Genomic DNA, 21363 nt, shown 5'->3' with positions numbered 1-21363 from the left:
TGTGTGTGTGTGTGTGTGTGTGTGTGTGTGTGTGTGTGTGTTTGTGTGTGTCCATACCTGTGTAAAACTCTCATCTGCAGCAATAGTATCGATCTTGACGTACTGGCTTTCCTTGATGAACCACAGGTTGGCATTGTTGGACTCATAGTAGTACATGTTGAATGTCTGAAAGACAAACATCCATCAACTTTGAAACTGAGAATAACATTGTAAAACTACCCGGACAAACGTGAGAAAGTCCACCCAATATACATTTTAACAAGGCCCCCACAGCTCTCCAGCTATGCTGCTTCTCTTTAAATCTCAGCCCATCTGTCTCGATGGCCAGTAAGCAACACTTTCTGCAGTTTCATGAAAGTGCAGCTCTGACTGTACTGTCTCGCATATTATCGCCACTGCTCATTCAAGGGTACAGAGGGGAGACAAAGTAGAGAGAAATGAATACAGAGGAGCAATGAAATCAGGCTGATATGAGAGGACGGGGGAAAACGTAAAAAAATATTAGAAGTTAAAATATATGAGGAGCCCCGAAAGAAGCCTCTAGAGCGACTGATTCATTCTGCAGCTATTCTCTCATTTCATTCTTTCCCGGCCTTTTGTCTATTTCTCTATTCATCAGCCATCAAAGTGGACTTCCATCTGTGTGTTGGGTTGAGTAAGTATTGAATAGAAAAGATTGAAAAATAAAATCATAAAAAGTAAAATGCACTGCAGTGCGATGTAGTATATATGTGCAGAATAAGCCTTGATATGAGATTTAAGTTTTTATAGTGCACACAAAGACTACCCCCTTTGACTGGTCTTACATTTATATATATTTTGACATATATACTCATGCTGTCATACTACAATCATCCAATATTCTGTGTAGAGTGTGAACACATATTCTTCCTTATCACTGATTTCATGTTAATTTCACTATATTGCTAGTATTGTGTAAACCTGTATACACATGTATGTATATAAATGTTCAACGTTGTCTGATTTTGTGCTGCAGTATAAAATACAGCAGCAAAAGCAAACAGTACAGCATAATTGCATCAGATCAAATATGAAGATCAGACAGGTTTAATTGAAAATGCAGAGAAGTGGTTTTAAAAGTTAATTCACTGATTTAGCTGATTAGCTAAGCATGCTTATCAAAGTGGCCATTGTGTGTGCCGCTCGTTGAATTTGTTCCAATTTGTAATGAAATAATTTTCATGAAAAATGCAATGTACAGTATCTGCTAGGTTGGTAATCCATTTGAGAAGTGAAGAGTGTAAGAAATACTTATTAAATTAACATTAACTCAATTTTATCCAAAAGGCTAAGAGCACTGCACAGTCTGAGAATAATGTCTTTGCAGAAGTGATTTTTTTGAAACAAACCCCAGACTCCAGAAGATGTCTGCCTTCACCATGTCTCAAATCAAACTTACTCCTGTGCCACTGATCTCCAAAGTAAAAATGTGTCTTTTGTTTTTACTCGCTTCCCTCCTAATAAAAGTGCACACAGCTTCACTCCAGCACCCATGGAGCTCGTCAAAATTGCTCAGCAAGAACTGTTGCAGCACAAATTCAACAGGAGGGCTAAAACACACACACCAGATGCAAGGACATTTGTTATCTGCCACCTTACTGCTTGTGTGTTCAAAAGCTTGCATCTTGTGAGGGTTTGTATGTATATATGAAGGGATGCACACCTCCTTGCAGGTCCCAGGGACTCCGGGCAGGCTGTTACAGTCCCTCAGGGTGAACTTGATCTCAATGTGGACACGCTGCGCTCCTTCTCGGCTGATGTGACGTGTCCTCAGCCAGTTGTTCTGGTTGGCCTCCATGACGTTACACACCTGGTAGGTCCTCATTGGGGTGTTCCTCTCATCCATCACGCTGATCTCCTCCCACTGAGGATGTGAAAAAGGGGGTTTAGAGAGTGGGTAAAAGTGAGAGACGAAAGAGATAGCTTGTGAGTGTTTTCATTTGGACTAGACCAGTCCCAGCCTGGTCAGATGCGTACATGAACTGATGAAGCCTCTTGGATGAGAGGTGAAACTTCTTCCTAGACAAATAACCAAGTCCAGTTGCTTTTGACTGAAATTGCTCCGGGGAGAAAGAGGTGGCTGTTTATTCTAGCTGAAATGTCTGATTGGACTTCCAATCCAGAAATACTGGAAGCCATGTAAGAAGAAGTGTTAAAGTGGGTTGGAAGAGAGGTGAAGGGGAAAGGGGATAAATGGATGAGGAGAGGGAGAAAGGAAAGGAGAGTGCAAAAGAGTGTGTTAGTGTTTGGGGAGTGTCTGTGGTGATGGGGAAATCCCTTCACCTAATATATATATATATTACAAATCAAAGACCAAGAGAGTGACATTCAGCAGTACAGGGCGGGCTTGACAACAGCACCACTCAGCTGTGAGATCGTCTTATTTCAATCGGCAGTCAATGGACAAAGGAGATCTCAGTCCAAACATTGCTTATGGGAAACTGGGCCCAAGTTCAATGAGCTGTGGTTTTAGAGCAAACCGACGCTAAGCCTGCATGTTCTGTTTTCATGTCTGGGTGAGTATGAGTGATGATCTGTGTCAAGATGACTGAAGGACTGTCTTTGTCCATGGTGCACGTGTGTATAGAGTGAGCATATTTTTCTAAAGTGAATGCGTGATTTAGCGCTTAAGAGGTAGAAGTGTGTGTACGAGAGAGACAGAGAGAAAGAGGGAGCGAGAAGGAGTAGGTAGGACAGAGCTACTTTGTCTCCCGTCATCTGCTACCATCTGTTTCCACTTCTGACTAAGGCAGTAATTGAGAACACTTCTCGCATGAGCAGGAGAACATTTCTATCTACACACACACACACACACACACACACACACACACACACACACACACACACACACACACACACACACACACACACACACACACACACACACACACACACACACACACACAAAGAGAACATTTCTATTCCTTAAAGAAAAATGAAAATAAACCAATGTGGTTTCAGTGTTTCAAGATATCTGATCCGTTCAAGGGGAAGCAAACTGTTTTTTATTGAACACACACACTTAAGCAAAGACCCACACACGCACACAAACTGGATGAGTCCTAGTTTGTGGTGAGGGATGAGGACCACCATCTTTGTTCTGAGCTTCTGTCATTGTCTTGAAATTGAAGCTGTTAGCTCCAGAGTGATGAGCACATATGACCTTACAGTAGTCCAACCATGTAAACACACACTCACATGTGCACACACAAGACCCACAGGCTAACTACCCGTCATCCATAACGTGTTCTTGAATTAAAATGAAGGTCAAACGGTAGGTGAACTAAAAGGCGAAGAGAAAAGAATGAAGAAAGAAAAGAGAAAAGACAGGCCAATAAAAAAAACAAAGGAGCAAAGAAATATTTTCAGACAAGTGAAGTTCGAGCTAAGGTTGGATTCTTGAGGTTAATCAGATGTGATGGTTCAACAAGCCGGCAAAAGCTTGATGCATTTCACCTCCGAGTCTTGAGAGCAAATACAGACCCACGTAAAAAAACACATACAAGCTCTTTCTTGCACACTCAGATGCTTTTAATCCCCCACAGCCTGCACTGAAACGTCTACTGTGTATGAACTTGAGCTGAAACAAAACCGTCTCTTTCTTGATCCTGACCCAACAGTCCTTTAACTGCAGACAGAGAGAAGGAAGAAAATGGAGAGAAGAAGAGCCAGACGATTGTTTAAGCTGCTGACACAGATGTCCCTGACAGCTAGTTAAGAGTTTGAAGATTACATATATAAAGGACGTGTCATCGGAGCCTTGCTCAACATTATGTCCACACAACAACTGAGGGCACTCGATTCAATTAAAGAACAAAACACAAGACGGAGGGAGAAAGAGAGGGAGCGAGAAATGAATGTTAGTAAATTGCAGGCGAGCCTGGCAGCTAAATGGACCCATCTGTGCAGAGCTGAGACCAGTCGGACATCACAGGACGGTCGCGCGCACCCACGCACACACACATAAACACAGAAAGCTGAGTCCCCGAGGAGTGGTGATTAAAGCATTTATGGGAATAGTCATTGAGGGATAAAGAGGGCTTTATGATGTCTTTGTTTATTTCTTTGTAGGCAGAGTTTGGAGTGGCTGGATTACTGCCACTTCCTAGTGAGCAACTTATTTCCCTAGTTGGCGAGTCTGTTCACTGTCACATTTGCCTGGTGCAAATGACAGGTGTGTTTGTGAACATGAAAAAAACCTGCTCGTCCTCGTATTTGCTAATGATGCACCAGCTGCCTGACAGAAAAATCGACCAAAAGCACAACTGGGAAAATGTTTGGATAGGCTGAAGAGTTTAAGCTCCTTTTCTTTCTTACTCTCAACACACATGTGCACACATAGAGTGAAAACTGTTGCCTGTGTTGGTTCAGTTACTAATCGACATTCAGAATGAAACCCTCTTCCGTGAGCCCTCAATCACTTCGGCCAATCAGCGCGGTGCCCGCTTGATTGCTTTGAAGTGAAGCAGAGACGTCGGATCAGGGTTTAAGTTCAACCATTCCCCGGCTTAACATAATATCCCTCCTTCTGCAATCATCTGATGGGTACACCTACAAGGATGTAATTGGCCCCCGACTCTGGAACAATCTCTGGCTTAGTGAGGAGTGGGGAAAGAGAAGGAGAAACAGAGCTGGAAGATGAAGAAAGAGGAAGGTGGGGGTGGTGGTGTCTGGAGACGCTGTGGGGCCCCTCTATTTTCAAACATCATTAAGACGTATCTGTTTTGTGTCCCTCACGAGGAGCACCCCTGCCCAGTGACAGAAGTGGGTCGCTCCACACAGTCTCTGGCACATCCGGCCCTGCACGGCTTGGATTAAGCGTGACCTGCAGGGGTCAAGTGTGGTTTTGGACTAATTCAGGTAGACAGTGGTCTCAGATTGGTGGGAATTGCCTCTCGTTGAGACCAATCCCCAGGCTTATAGTTCAAAGGTCAACTAGATAATCCTCCTGTTATGAAACATAAGACCCTCTCGCAGCCCTGGCACCTTTCTTCTCTCAGTCTGTCACTCTCCTATCACTCTCTCTGCAGTACATAAAACTGATCTTTGTTTCTGCTCCACTAACTTAGTGACATTTCCTTTCACGATAAAAGCATTCGACCATCTTCTGTGTAAGGGGAAATGTTCATGGCTTAGTGCGGCTCTGTGTCATTAAACCATGCTCATATAAACAAAAAAAAGCCATGAAGCCAAGCAGGTAGAGTATGAGTCAGACAACAGGCAGGAATGTGTGCAGATGATGACGTGACTTACCCTCTCTCAAAGAGCTTCAAAAACAACAGATATAAAGTGGCGGCAAATTTAACAAAAACTTGACTTTAGTGGATTATAACATATCCAGTACGGAATTAATTTGCAGATGCTCCATTTCAAAATAAGAACAAACTTTTCTTAACTTTCTTTGTTTGCCATGTATGCCAAATGTTCCCGGCAATAGCATAAGTAAGGTTTTTTTTAGCCTAAAGCCTTGATAAAATAGGTTTTTCAAAGATTGTGAAGCACCACAACCATGAGTGATCTTGTGCATACAGTCATACATGTGCACAAAAGGTTTTAGGCTGATGGGTCAAGAGATAAGCGGGATTAGCTGCGGACAGAGACAACAAACACGATTTTATCGCAAAGTCATGGCTATCTGGAGTAAACGGTGTGCCTATTTTAATAAGCAGAAGCAGCTATATTTCATCCAGTTTAGACTTATGCATTTGTCTTTTTAACTGACAATGACTGAAGAAATGAGATGTTCATCTAGCAGGAAGTTAGCATCGTCTTCATGTACCATGAGAAACAAAAAGAACCATGAAAGCAAATAATTTACCAGATTTAACCAATTAAATAACTCCCTTTGTCCAATAAAGCAGCTCATAGCATGTGTCTGCTCCCAAAGTGAAGAAACTGGGATTACAATGACACTGTGCTATCAAAGATACGATATACACAATATGGCAAAACAATCAGAGCATTTCAAAGTGAACTTGAAACCCGTAATTTCTTGAGAAAACAACCTTGCATACTGTAGCTCTGCTCACTTCAGCCGTCTCTTTGCTGCGCACAACCATGAAACACTGTGTGGCATCCTGCGATTTAACACACTGATGTTGAATAGTGGAGAGGAAGTGTGACTCAAGGGGAAATAGAATTAATTCAGCACCATTCAACAGCTCTTGCACTAGAGTGACATACAGGACCCACTCTTATTTCTTTATTCAATGCACTTTGTCGTTCTTCCTCTCTACACTCCTGCCCTCTTCCTCTCCTCTCACTGCTCTGCTGTCATTTTCTGATGCATGGTGGCTGCACTCCAGAATCCCTTGGTCCCTATACCTGCAAAAGGCTAGTTACATAACCCCCCCCCCCCACACACACACACACACACACACACACACACACACACACACACACACACACACACACATACACACACACACACTACACAAATGCAAATAACACAAACATGTACACAACATCTCCTCTTATGTAAGAATATTTACCCTGTCCCTTAACTCCATCCTCAAAAATCGCAACCCGTAATAAATGGAGGCCTCAGTGCCACAGCGTTTTCAGCACAGCGGATATAATTTGTAAATTCCCCCTGCAGACTCCCGATTTAGCAAGGAGCGCTCAAGAACCCAGTGCTCTCTAAAACACACACTCCAGTGCTACCGCTGCTAGCTCTGGGCCCCTGCTTGTTCCCTGAAAATAAAACATGTCAACACAAACCACAACCCGGTTGTGATCAGAATCATACTTTTGGTTCCAGCTCTGGTATAAAGAGCGAGAGAGATTTTCTTTTTGTGTGTGTGTGTGTGTGTGTGTTGTGTTGTGTTGCATATACTCACCCCCTCATTAGGGTAAGCCTCCCAGCCCAGGTCAGCCAAGGCCGACATGGAGTCCAGCAATGTAACTGCAAGAAAACAGAGGAAAGAGAACAAACATGTTCAATTCAATTCAATTTTATTTATAGTGCCAAATCATAAAAAAAGTTATCTCAGGACACTTAACAGAGTAGCAATAGACCACACTCTATGACTTATTTATGATTTACATAGACCCAACAATTCCTCCATAGAGTACGGTGGCAACGAAAACCTTCCCTTTAACAGGCAGGAACACACACATCTTAAAACAATGATAACGTTTTCCTAATACGGTGTAGAGATATTGCTGTCTTGAAAGCATCACATAATATCAAAACCTTCCGTATAAAAGATGTATTATTATGTTGTATACAAGGATGTCCTTTGTTGTATTGATGTACAACAGCAACAGAATCACAAGCAGTGGTAAACCTATTATTATTTCAACTTTAAGATTACTGTGGTCTGTTACAGCTTTCATAGTTTAAGGGGACAGCATTAAGATGCAAGTATAATAATCAAGAGTGTATTTTACAGTTACAATTCATACTTTAAACTGATACTCCACCCAAAATGTCACTCGCCCTATATAGGCTTGAAAAATGAGCATTAAACACTTGAAACTCGAGGACAGAGAAGATGTATTCAGAGTGGACGAGTTGATTTCAAAGTGCTCACAATGGATTGTGATGAAAGTTTTTTGCGCTGCATAAAACTTCAAATTTAAATGTTTCTCAAACCATACCTGCAGCATAAACAACTTCACGATTCATCTGTGTTCGCAGTATATTACAAACAGTCACAGCGATTCGTCGCAGGGTTGTGTGGCTGTGTCACTTAAGTGGCCAATTTGTGTGACTTCCTGTTGTGTTCTTTGTATCTAAACCTACTACCCACATAAAATTAATGGGAGCACTGCCGTTTTTGCCGGAGCTCCCCATCTGAATGCGGCTTATACTCATTACCCCTGTGAAGGGCATGTGTTATTTTTGTACAATTAATTAGAGCCTTCAGCTGCTATAATAACGAGAACAACAGGAGAGATTAGACTCCACATTTCACTTATCTTACACTTCTCATATGACTCTATGGAAGAAATAGTCCCCATAAAAACATGGTCTGTGGCTTCAGGTCCAGATATTGCGTCTGTAGATAGATATCGTAAAACCTCAGCACATAAAACTGAAACTCTTTCCATGTCTGGATAACACTATAGATAAGGGATGAAATAATGTAATACTTAATAAGTGCAATAGTAGGATGAATGTAGTTTTGACTCTGTACATGTTGTTTCCGGAGTGTGTGTGTGATCTCTGTGTGACAGGAGGGAGTGGCGGGAGCGTGCAGGAAGGTGAGAATAAGTAGGGGGAAGGTGGCAGGTTGACCAGCGGGACACATGATGAAAACCTGCTCAGATTCTGGAGTAAGGTTCGCCACCTGTGTGCATGTGTGTGTGTGTGTAGTGTGTGTGTGTGTGTGTGTGTGTGTGTGTGTGTGTGTGTGTGTGTGTGTGTGTGTGTGTGTGTGTGTGTGTGTGTGTGTGTATGTGTTTGTGTGGTTTGCCTCAGTTAGGCCCTAATCAAGCCTTCAACACCACTGACCATCAATATTTAATCAGTATCCATCTGCAGAGACTGCTTCTCTCTTTCTTCACTCTCTCAATCACACATTGTGGCTCTTTCAGGTTATCCTCCCTCTATCGACTTCTTTGAACCTATGCTTTCATTGCATAGATCAGACGGAGGAGTCGCTGACCTGACGCAATTTAGAACGACTGCATCACTTTAAAAGAGCATGCTTTCTTTTTCAATCCAATTTTTTCTAAGCTGTGACCTGGAAAAATTATTCCAAGGTAAAAAAGAAAACAGAGTATGCCCTCCTGAATGCAAATGAGACTAATCACTCAATTGAAGAGGACTCAAAGTGTTTACAAGCCCTTCTGTGTATCCATATTGCCTGTAGGTACAACAAAGGAACTGTAAAATTGGTCCAACCTCCTCTTTTCCCATCGTTCTCCCTCTTTCACTTCCTCTCCCACCCATGCTGTTCATCAGCCTTTACTGAATCCCAGTCGTTCTCTTCAGCTCAGCACACCGTGACAGCAGGGAGGCATGTCATGCTGTATTAGTGAGTGTACATGTGCGTATGCACGGTGCACACAGCAGCGTCTGTGCGAGAAAGCAGCTACTGAGAAAATAGTGCACACGGTATAATGAAGTGGAGAGAGAGGTTGCACAGCAGAGCCCAGGTGAGAGAGGGAGGGTGAGATGGATTAAAGGAGAGGGATGAGACAGAAACAGTGGAGGAGAGGTGCTGAGCAGCAAAAGGTCAGAGGCAGCCTGCAGCCCATGTGTGTATTCAGAGAGACTAAAGACCATTTAGACAGCTTTTTCCTGATCCAAAGTGAGGGTTGAAAAAGGCCAGAGGTATTGTGTGCAAAAGAATCTGTACGGATTGTGAAGCCCTGAGGCAAATTTGTGATTTGGGATATTGGGATATATAAATAAAACCGACTTAACTTCATGGGCGGACAGTCAGAGATAAAAGCATCAGTAAGCTTAGTGGAATTAAGCAAATTTGTGAGTCACATAAAGTGAGTTAATGATAGTGTCTATGTCTTACTTATTTCAATAACTTCACGTTTTTCACAAAGACTAAAACCGGGTGCAATACATTAAAAGGTCGGGTCACTCAAGTTTAAATAAATACATAATTTGAAGTGCTTAAAACAAAGGAAAATTCCATTTACAGTATAAACAGTACTCGTGTGTCTTTCCAGAAACAGTGCCCTGGTTATATACACATTGTAACTACCTCGACTAAAAAAATTGCCCCTATTTACTCCTGTGGGGTAAAGAGGTGAATTTCACCTCTTTATTTGAACTATAACTGCTTTCATTCACTCTAAACTGCCAATTTATGGACTGAAAACTCATGTCATTTTCCTCCAGTCTATCTCATTCTCCCCTCTTTTCTCTGTGTGGTTATGAAGTGAGTTCAATAAACCATTGGGAATTTCCAACTACCATGCCTCAGTTTTATGTTCTGAAAGTCGTGCTCACAAATTTCTGAAAGGATTGGCCTGTAGCCTGGAGGAGTAGCATGACTTAGCCGTGCATACTGAACAAACTGGAAGCAGGTCTAAACAGCTAGCCTTTCTCTGTTCAATTGTAAGTAAAATTCACCAACTAGAGTCATCAGATCATCTCACCTAATTCATGGAAAGTGGATAAGTGTATTTCCCAAAATGTTTGGAATATGGGCAAAACGTGAACTCACTCATCATGTATAAACTCGCCTTAACGTGTAGTAAGCCAATGTGTTACAGAAACCGTTCCATATATGAAAGCCATTTTTGCAGCCTGCCTGCGAAAACACACAAACACATACACACACACACACACACACACACACACACACACACACACACACACACACACACACACACACACACACACACACACACACACACACACACGCGCACACACACACACACACACATAAACCTACACATCGACACTTTTTCTGTTCTCATCACACCTCCTGTCAATAACACTTATCACTTGTAATCAATAACTGGACTCATCAATTATGTATTAGCTATAGCTTCCTGTCTGCTGACACAGCCAGTATGCATATACTTGATGTATTTGTGTGTGCGTGTGATTGTGTCTGAAAGATGGGGAGAAATTGTGAAAATACAAAGTTTTCTTCCCCAACACAAAAACAAAGCTACACCTCTTATATGTTTGTCGATCCACCTCTAAACGCTCCCACTCAGTCTCTCTCTTCTCTTTCTCCAGGAATCTCGTGTGTGTGTGTGTGTGTGTGTGTGTGTGTGTGTGTGTGTGTGTGTGTGTGTGTGTGTGTGTGTGTGTGTGTGTGTGTGAAATCTAAGCCTGGTCCAGGTCTGCTTTGGCCCAGAATAAAAACACCAAGCTCATCACTCAGGCCAGGCACATGTTCGATCGAATGACCAGTGTCTCTCTCTTTCTTACATACACACACACACACACACACACACACACACACACACACACACACACACACACACACACACACACACACACACACACACACACACACACACACACACACACACACACAAACACACTCACACACACACACTTAATGGTGAGCTGCACCTTCCAAATTTCAAGGTTCAAGGATTATTCATTGACATTATTATTCATACTCAGGGACAACACAAACAAAAATATATCTGTCTTTGATCAGCCGTTCTACCTGAAAATACCACTTCAACCCAAACAAATGTACTCAGGCGCACATGAATGCATAGATCCACACACATGTATGTGTGTCCTGATTACTGTGAGTGTTGTTCGATTGCAGAGAGATGTGCTGTCTTATTGATTTTCAGCACCAAACTGTGAGGTTTACATTCTAGGAGCGAAAGATGAGACAGAGAAGGTGGAGGATGTGAATTTGTAAATTCCTGTACAAACGCAATATAATGCTGAAAAGACAGTACTTGTACTACAGAACCGTGTGCAGAAAGAAAAATACATTTTCCATCTTTCTCTAGTTGTTCATCTCCTTCTGTGTCTGTCTATTTTTCTTCTGACTCATGTTTCCTCCCTCTGGGGTCTTGCTCTGTCTGTCTGTCTCTCCCTCTTCTTTTTTTCTGCTTCTTCTCTGTTTGTTTAGCTCTCTCCACAGCTTCAGCTTCCTTCAGCTGGGCTGCAAGAAGCTGTGATCCACCTGCCAAGAATCAAACAGCACTGCCAACAGCCAGACTGGCACATAAAGAGACCGGGATGCTTACACACACACACACACACCTTAGGATGGTGCCAGTGCCACAATGAGAAAGACCAAGCTGAATAAGACCACCACGCAGACTCAATATAGACTCTAATATGTGCCTACGTAATGAGAAATATTACAAAAATATTACATTGGTAGACGTTAAGGAGGGAGGGGGGGCATGCTGATACTACATGTATAAGCCTCATTGTTTTTGTTAAAGCCATTTTCACCCAGGTTTTGTGTCCCCACACCCCCAGAAGTTGTTATGTTTCCTGCTGCAAGGAAATGCTGACAACTACACTTCACAGTAATCAAGGTGCTCTTGTGGCAGGAAATCTTCTGGTAATAGAAAGTGTGTGTATGTGCTTGTCTTTATGTTGTTATACTAAAACATTTGCATACCCCCCCCCCCCCCCCGAAAAATATAATAATGATAATAATTTTGAACTAGTGAACTAGGCCTATATCTATTCTCCTTTTTTGCAGGATTATCTTCTTATGGTACTTGTTTCCCAGAATCGGAAATTTCTCCTCAATGACCACTGACAAACAAAGAAGACAGGCGACACATTACATTACATTCATTTAGCTGCTGCTTTCTCTAAAGCTACTTACAATAAGTGCATTCAACAACACACAAAAGGTGCAAGAAGCATGTACATAATGAGGACATAGAAATTATCAAATAAGCAAAAAATACTACATTGATTATTTCTCTCTCTCTCTCTCTCTCTCTATCTATCTCTCTCTCTCTCTTATATATATAGTATATCTTTTTTTTATTGATTCATGGGCCAAGTTGCAGTCTGAACAGGTGAGTTTTCAGTCTGTGACGGCAGTTGTGTAAGGGCTGCTGCTGTCCTGTCAGTGGGGAGCTCGTTCCACCACTGTGGAGCCAGGACAGCGAACAGACGGGATTTTGTTGAGCGGTAGCTGCATATTTAGTGTACATACATGAGTGGTATCAATCTTCTCATCCATCTCTTGGCAAGAAAGCTAATGTGTGTATATTTCATAAATGTTGAGCAATTAAATGAAATCCATCAGAAAGACACTGCCACTGACCAAAACAAAGTTTGACCAACTAGAAAAGAAAATACACATAAGCTGTCACAACACTTCACAGGTTGCTCCATATACAGAGATAACTTAGTGTGCTCAAAAACACCCAGATGCAATAAATACAATTTTAAATGGATTATCATCATCATCATCAGATCATCATCAATTTTAAATGCAATTTTAAAATTGCACATGCATACACACAAATATTCACCCGATATCTCAGTGTTTGTACCGCCAAACACACACACACAGACATCCCTTGCTTCCACTCCACTGAGAGTGCAGTTCAGCGATTGAGTGTGTTGTCAGGGCAACAAACGGGCCGACAGAGAGCAGGATAAAGGAGTGGGAAGAGTTGAGCTCTGAACTTGAGGAACAAACTGGCGTCATATCAAGACTGCTACTTTTTCTCTCTTGCTGTCTTTTTACCAGTCCTCTCTCCACTCATCCACAAACCACCAGAGGCTCACAAGTCTTCCCTTTCTTAGTTTTCTCTCTCTGTCTCTCTCTCTCTCCTGCGCTCTCACCCTCCATTCATGCCATTTATGCTGTGTTATTTTATAGCCTTTCTATCCTTATCTCTAGGGACTTTTGTTTTCCATTATTCTGTTATACACAAACGTCTTTTGTCTGTGGTGCTTTTGGACGTCTTCTATACAAGACATAGTTCCATATGGAGAAAATATTGAATACATACTGTACATAAATGCATCGCATCAGGTGAATTATCATGCACCTGCATGTATGTTACAGGAAAAGCTTTATGGTCAGTATTTCATTGGGACACAGGCAAAAAATATGTCAGTGACAAGATATAAAGTAAATTCAACATTCATTTTGAAGTGTTTATGGGCCGTTTGTCTAAAAATTAAAAAAGATTACATATAAATGTGAAGTATGTTCATACCCATAATTGAACACAAATATTGACGTCCATAATCCTTTAACATCTTTAGTAAAATACACTTGTGTATCAAATTTGTTTTCTAATATTTGGATGATTAAATTCAAAGTTTGCACTGATGGAAATCTTCCATTTATTTAAAAAGGAGTTTTGAGGTGTCCGGAAACATAATCCAATACCCCAAATATACATTGAAGTGCTTTTAAAATGTGAAAGATTTTACAGCAAAACTGCAAACACCTGTTTTCACGCTTCACATTTTCATACTCTGGTATGTGCTGTATTTGTGCGTGGGATGGGATTTCCCTAAAGCAGGCATATCCTAATCTGCAATATGTTTAATTTCCTTTTTTTCAATAAGAGTTTTGGGTTGGATGAAATGGGATTGAGCAATATTTAAGAGGGAAAATGTTATTCTTTTTTGAGTGTGATAGCTGTCTGCAAAGTGCAAACTGAATGTGTATATGAATAATTCAATGGATTTAAATTAAATTCTAATCATGGTTCTTCTTTGATTCAGTTCAATTACCCCAGCTTTCTAACTTCCCATTCTGTTGAGAGAAATGTAATGTTGATCCTCCACACTTCGATAAACACAAAATTTAATTGGATTGGACTGAATTGTATAGATAATTATGAAACAGCCTATAGCTATACAAATGACTGATAGACAGGAACAGATCACTGGAGGTAAAAAGCTTATGCTGTGAAACACACCAATAAAATTAACTTAGGTATTGCATGCATGGCTAAATAGTAGTCAGGTGTTTGAATCATGAGTTGATAGAAAAGTGCATCAAAATATAATTGAGAAAATAATAATATAATCATTTGCGCTTCAGTTGCAAAACATAGTAGATAAATGTTTGACTGCTTTGATTGATTCGATTTTAAATATTAATAAGCTTTGACGTAAAGTATTTTATATGAACCAGTTTGATTTCATAAATATATTTTCCATTCACCCCAACCATAACAAATGTATGATTATGTTTAGTATTTAGAAACCCAAACCCACAATTATCATATCATCAAGATACTAGTATACTATGTACTGTACATACATGATCTTTACAAAGTGACACATCCAGGAGGAAGTTACGAAAACTGCAGATACAGATGTGAAAAAAGCACAAATATAGCCAAGCTGAGAGTAAATTTCAGGGGACGTGCGATTCTGGTGTTGTTGAGCTGGGGAGGAGGCTGTGAAAGCTTTGAATGTTGGGTTCACTAACCACAATGAAGAAATCCCACTTATTCTGTCTTTAAGGGTCTCCTTGCACTTAACCATTCGTACCGTGTTCGGCGCGGTTGAGAGAGGTGGGTTTCGGCACGGCACGATTGCACATGTACGAGCATGAGCATAAAAGGCGGTCCTGACGTCAATTGATATGCGACTGCTCCCCACGATGGACATTTTAAAAAATGCCGCCAAAGAGTTTGCAATGATTTGATAATCGGACAATTGGGCTTAAGCACAACAGGAATCAACTGGGCAAAATGTGAGTGCACCCTACCAGTGCAAATGACAGATTAGTAAGAGAGGTGTCATGAATGCTTAAGATTTTTGTCAAATCGAGTCCGCCTTTATCAAATCTTTCATGTCAAAACAAGTAAAAATTAAAGACCAATACAATCTGTTTTTATTGTGTATGTTTGTGCAAGACACTGATACAAAGAGGAAGCCTATTCAGGTTATCAAAAGAAACCTTCTGTAGGAAACTGAGACAAGACAAACAGGACATCTACATTGTTTATTAACACATAAAGCAACATATAAAACATCTATCCTAATCCTAAATAAAAAATAAGTCAAGATAACACTCTTCTACAATGCAGTCACCAATGGGTAAAAATGTGATGTAAGAAGCCCTTTGCCAAGGCAGCTGTCTTCGTGATTTCTAAAAGAGACACACATTGTTTATTGAAAACCTCATCCAAAGCCTAAAAAAAAACCAACCTGGCAACACAAAAGGCAGATGGCGAGCAAAGCTAAAAATCCTTCTGCAAATATTCATGTATGTGATGAAGTGTACCTAGTTGAGCTTGCATTTTTGGACCTCCTCCTCATTCCATTGTGGCAGAAAATACATTACCCTGCTATTTCATATACGCTGGCAGCACTAGCAGAACAGAAGAGATGCTGTTCTGACAGACTATGACAGGAGCACTGCCCTAGTTTGTCGCTTGAAGAGGCTCTGGAGTGTGTGTGTGCATGTGGGGTGCGTGTACGGGTTTGTCTGCGCATCCTGGTTGAATGCTTACGGTGTTGAACTGTGACACCCAGAGAGATCCAGACACTTGTTTTTTTTAATAAGCTTCTTCCACCAGTACTCATCAAGTGCAAAGAGCAACAAACACATCCACACACAACCAGAATGACATGCGCACACACACACACACACCAGAGACCTTGAGGATTCAGAAACACCTTGCAGTACTAACTGCAGACACATACGCCTCCACACAACCGCCTATGCTCATACTGTGACGTATCCCACCATTCATTTAAAGAACTGGTGAACAATAGCTTGTGAGTAGTGAATGGAATGAATGACCTGTGATAGATAAAGCTTTTTTTGTCTTAGCTCTTCAAGAGAGTGAGCGTTTTTCTCTTTTTTTTGGCTTTTTCTTGACATTTTGTGCTCTGTTAGTTCTTGTGACATTTCTCCTGATGGGATGAGAGCACACACCCACACACACACACACACACACACACACACACACATTAACACACATTAACACACACACACACACACACGCACACAGCTGTCTCACAGTGGTTGGTCAAAGGAGGGTAAATTGGCCCAGAATCTCAGGAGTGAGCCACAGCACTGGAGACTGTTAGGAAATTTCATGTCAGATAAATCTGTGCTTAGACAAGTTGCTGCTGTTGGTACACACCCATATGACATATACATACACGCCTAGAGTAATTGTCTGTCTGGCAACTTGTCTGTCTGCCCTATACCATCAGGTAGTAAACAGAGAGACAACAAGCATAACAAGCACAAAACACTGAAGCTAAACAGGGTAAAGGGGCTGATGTACTGCAGGGAAATGTATGAGAGAATTATGCTAGCAAAACATTTCAAACCAACAGAGAATTGTTTGTTAGCCTGACCCTGTTTGCTGCTCTTTTTGTCTGACAAACCACTACAGGATTCAGGGTTTCATCTTATACCCATGCACTGATAACATAAGCTCTCCTTGTGTGTCAAGACAAATGTCTAGAAGATACAGGTCGACAGCCAACAGGGTCAACAAAGGACAAAAACATTCCTACTGACTTGCAGGAAGCCATCTGAACTCTGCAAAAATACACATACACAACACGTTCCAAACACAACAAGAGGTTCTCCAACCAAAACAGGAAAAGGTCGTTTTTAAGTACTTGAACCAAATGGCAACCTTCGGGGATGAAAAATTAGGCCAACAGGGAAGTGCCAAAAACAGCAGTTCATCGAATGTTCACATGAGGGTGGCTTTAAAAGTGAGTCAATCCCCATAAAACCCCATCTAAAAAGTCCCAGATTTTCACATGTTTACAGCCTGGTACAAAGAAACTGTTACCCTATTCATGATAACGCTACCTACGTAGTCAGTCACTGCTTAGATGACGACCTCCGTAGCTATCGGAAGCCAACCACTTTGAGCTTAATTTTCGCCCTTCAGAAAACTCAGATGATGATAACTGCGGTCTTACAGCTTTACTTGAGTATAAAAATGAATTTTGACCAATTTCAAGCATGCACAGATGAAATACGTATGATGATTTTCACATTCATGAGTCTTTTCTGTAAAGTCAAATCATGAAGAAGCTGCATGGAAATTTTCTGGCAGTTAAATTCCAGCTTCCAAGTTCTCAGGTATTTTGCTCCAGTTAAACCTTCACTGCTGTTCACCAGCAGAGAAAAGATTGGAGCGCTGGTCAGCAAACATAGAACATATGTGACTGACCCAAATCCATGGCTGTTTGTTTGTAAAGCTCGCTAATGCGGCCTTTCATAGCCGCAGCATGGGCCTTGCCCACAGAGCAAACAACTAGAGAAAGACAGAGGTACGGAAACAACCAAATCAATTCAATTTGGCAAAATTAAAGGTCAGAACCGAGAGTGTAGGAATGGGGGGTGGATGTAAGTGAGGAAGGGGACTGACTGACTGTGTGTGTGTGTGTGTGTGTGTGTGTGTGTGTGTGTGTGTGTGTGTGTGTGTGTGTGTGTGTGTGTGTGTGTGTGTGTGTGTGTGTGTGTGTGTGTGTGTGTGGTGTGTGTGGGTGTGTGTGTGTTCGAATGACGGGTAGAAAGAGGTCAAGGCCCAGTGATCAGTGATTTGAGCAGCAGTAAAAGGCTTGTTCGGAGGGGGAGGGTGTCAGCAGACATAGTGGGAGCCCTCTAACTTCACTGTAGCCATCAGACATTACACACTGAGGGAAGGCTTCCTTTGACACTGATGAACTCTGCATCCGACGGAAATCATTCAAGCCTAAAAAAGTTCAGTTCTGGCTGTTTAAGACACACACATGTTCACCTTAGTGCTGGGAGCTGAAATAATCTGTTGAATCCAGTTGCTTACGTATCAACTTGTGGAAAATGAAAATACAAACTGACATACAATAGAATACACCTGAAGTTCATTTAGCTCAGGTTTTCTTTGCATATGGAAAACTGAATTTATGCACATACAGTATACCTATAAATATAATCCAGCTGCTTTTCTTTTACTGCTTTGTACAGTCTGTACGTCAGTTTGACTGACACATTAAGTTTGATTCTGTCAAATTCCATGTGGAATGAATTTTGCGTTTAAAGACAGCACATTTTTTATAGACTTTAAAGGAATACTTTGACATTTTGAGAAATATGTTCGCTTTCTTGCAGAGTTAGATGACGACAGAGCTACCACTCTTAAGATAGGTGTGTTAATATGAAGCCATAGCCAGTAGATGATTAGCTTTAGCTTAGCATGAAAGCCAGAAGCAGGGGGAAACGGCTGGCCTGGCATCTCTAAAGTTCACTAATTCATTTCATTAGTTTAATATGTACAAAAGCTGCACTGAAAAAATGACTATTTGCTATGGGGGGTTATGTGCCGGACTACTTCCTGGTCACCTCTGTAAAACTACAAATGGTCATTATAGAATTCATTATGTATACTGATCCAACAGATGATCATGTTAATTAGTGAGCTTTAAAGGCTCAGGTAAGCAGACATTTTTTACCCTTGGAGAGGGCCTACTAACTGTCTCCCTGATACCAGTCGTTATGCTAAGGTAAGCTAACCAGCTGCTGGCTATAGGTGCATATTAAGTGTACAGAAATGAGAGTGGTATCCATCTTCTCTGCAAGGAAGTGAATACACAATGTCAAACTTTAAACAAGGACAAAGTGACTTTCAAAGGTTTGTCCTTCAAAATACCAAAACAGAAGAATTTGAATATTTAACATCCACTTATTACTTCCAAATACAACACAAAGGCTCTGTGGGTGCTCAATGGAACACAGAAAAACGTATGGGTTGTTCAGTTCACAACTACATCTCTGTCTTTGTTCTCTTTTCTCTTATCACTTTTGTTTTGTCTCACAGATCCTCTCCTGTGGATTTGTCTTTTATTTAGAATTTCAGTTTTTGTTTCTCTCTCACACATACATACACATACATACACGTGCACAATGAACCCATGAGGTGAAGCCCACCCTCAGAGCAGAATCGTTCTCTGTCACTGAGCTGTATTTATAACCCCATCTATCAGCCAGCCCCGGCAATACCGCCCTACAAAGCCTCAGTGCAGTAACAATGAAATCACTAATAACATGATTTCTGCACAATTTTTGGTCTGAAAGTATAGAGATTAGGATTGATTTGGATAAAAATGATTAAATGGCAAGCTAGTAAACCATAATCCATCATCAATGTGCCAAATATTCATTTGTTGGGACAGTAAACAAACTTTAAAGCCATGTTTTTTTGCTTAAATGTTTTTGCAGTTACTGCACTTAGGCTTTGTAGGGTGGAATACATGAGACTATTCTCTGGACCAAGACCACCAGACAATCCCCCAGATACATATTACATCATACATTATGATGGGATGAGTGTTCAGTATGTGGGCATGTGTGTATATGTGCTTGTGTTAAGCAATAGGGACTTCACCACATTGGAAAAAAACAAACAGTGGGGAAACAGACAAAAGGGGAAACAAGCACAGAGAGAGATGGAGGCCAGGAGGGAGAGAAGGGCAAATGTGTAAGAAAGGGATTAGAGATGGATCGGAGTGGAGGTGGTAGTCGAGAAAAAAACAGGAGGGTGCTTTGCTTGCTGTCTGTATCTGCTGCTATCTGATGAGAGCGGAGATCTATATCCTCTTCTGTCCAAGGTCATGGTTGTTACATGGGAGCGTAGCAATCTCTCTCTCTCTCTCTCTCTCTCTCTCCCTTTCTCTCTTTCTCTCTCTCTCACACACACACACACACACACACACACACACACACACACACACACACACACACACACACTTACTGACGTATGGCTCTGCCGATAACTACAAGCAACCATTATAGATTAAAGCAATTAAACCAGAGGAGACCTTTGACCCAACATTATACCACAGTCAGGATCTTGTGTGAATCATAAGATATGTGTGTAGAAAAGGGCACGCTTTACATATGCTTGCCTCTGCACTAACTGCTCACCCTCATGTTAACCTTACAAAGCACTGCCTCTCCCAGCACCCTTAGGCCAATCCAATAAAAAGCTTCAAGTGTAATGTAGTTCCAAGACCAATTACAGATTACAGTAAAGGCCATAACATAAACCATAGTTGAGTCATGTTTTGCCCATGTTATTATGCGATCATAAATTCAATTGTATCTCCATATTTACACACTTTTCAGGCAGAATTTTGAGTTAAATTATTCATCTACCTCTATTAGTATAGTCTAATCAACATGCGCTTGCAGTGGAAGGAAGCACAGGCTCCCAGTCATGCTTCTGTGTTTTCTATGATTGAAGAGGTATATTTAGAGAGCGGGAAGACACAAAAATAGAAATAGTCCGCTCTTTTCCCCCACCAGGAATCTGCACAAGGAGGAGGATGCAGCAAGAAAAATGGAGTGGGTGCAAAGCAACAACAAAAAAGAGAGAAGACACATGTTCCACCATGTTAGAAGGAATACGGGGAGAGAGTAAAGACCGCATGAGGACAGCAGGACAGAAAGGATCCATGGGAGACCTGTGAGCATCCACCCTGCTGTTACATCAGTATGCCCTCAGGGTTCAGACAGAGGGTATGTTGAGCTCCCTCTGCTGGTGCAGAAAAACTCATCCACTCCTCCACCTCATCATTTTACTGTTGATAACAAAGACCTTCGGAGGATGCTCTCCATCAAAACAACTTATGAATGAAGTCTTTCCCGAGATATCTCATGTCCCCCAGTTTGCAGAAGTTTCAAACAATTCTATCAGTTCTGTGGAAGCACCGTGCACTGCCAGTCCAACATTTTTGGAACAGATCAATAGCTCTGGTTGTAAACTAAGCTGGTTGACAGCTTAACACTATTTTTCCGCTAGCACTATCAGCTCTATCAAAGGGACTGTGTTCTTAATTGAGCCTTGAGAGCTCCGTCTCTCTGTTTATGACAGCCTCGCTTCAACTCAGACTCAGAAGGAGTATTTCCTGGAATAACACGACTACTGAGATACGTGGGTGGAGAATATGCACACTCATAGACAAACACAAAGCACAGA

At 41.4% G+C, this 21363-nt stretch overlaps 1 protein-coding gene across 1 annotated transcript in view; it reads right to left on the bottom strand.

Moving 5' to 3' along the window:
• The window catches only part of LOC310957642 (ephrin type-A receptor 3-like), a gene marked incomplete at both ends in the record, with an annotated part of 78039 nt that overhangs the window by 54667 nt on the left and 2009 nt on the right, over nucleotides 1-21363 (bottom strand). The window contains 3 exons of the mRNA XM_083928297.1: nucleotides 58-165; nucleotides 1685-1885; nucleotides 6861-6925. Coding sequence (XP_083784423.1) covers nucleotides 58-165; nucleotides 1685-1885; nucleotides 6861-6925 — 374 coding nt within the window. The remainder of the gene's footprint in view (nucleotides 1-57; nucleotides 166-1684; nucleotides 1886-6860; nucleotides 6926-21363) is intronic.

The sequence above is a fragment of the Echiichthys vipera genome (genome assembly GCF_963691815.1).
Source record: "Echiichthys vipera genome assembly, chromosome: 15".
Classification (NCBI taxonomy): domain Eukaryota; kingdom Metazoa; phylum Chordata; class Actinopteri; order Perciformes; family Trachinidae; genus Echiichthys; species Echiichthys vipera.
This window is presented reverse-complemented; position numbering and strand designations above follow the sequence as displayed.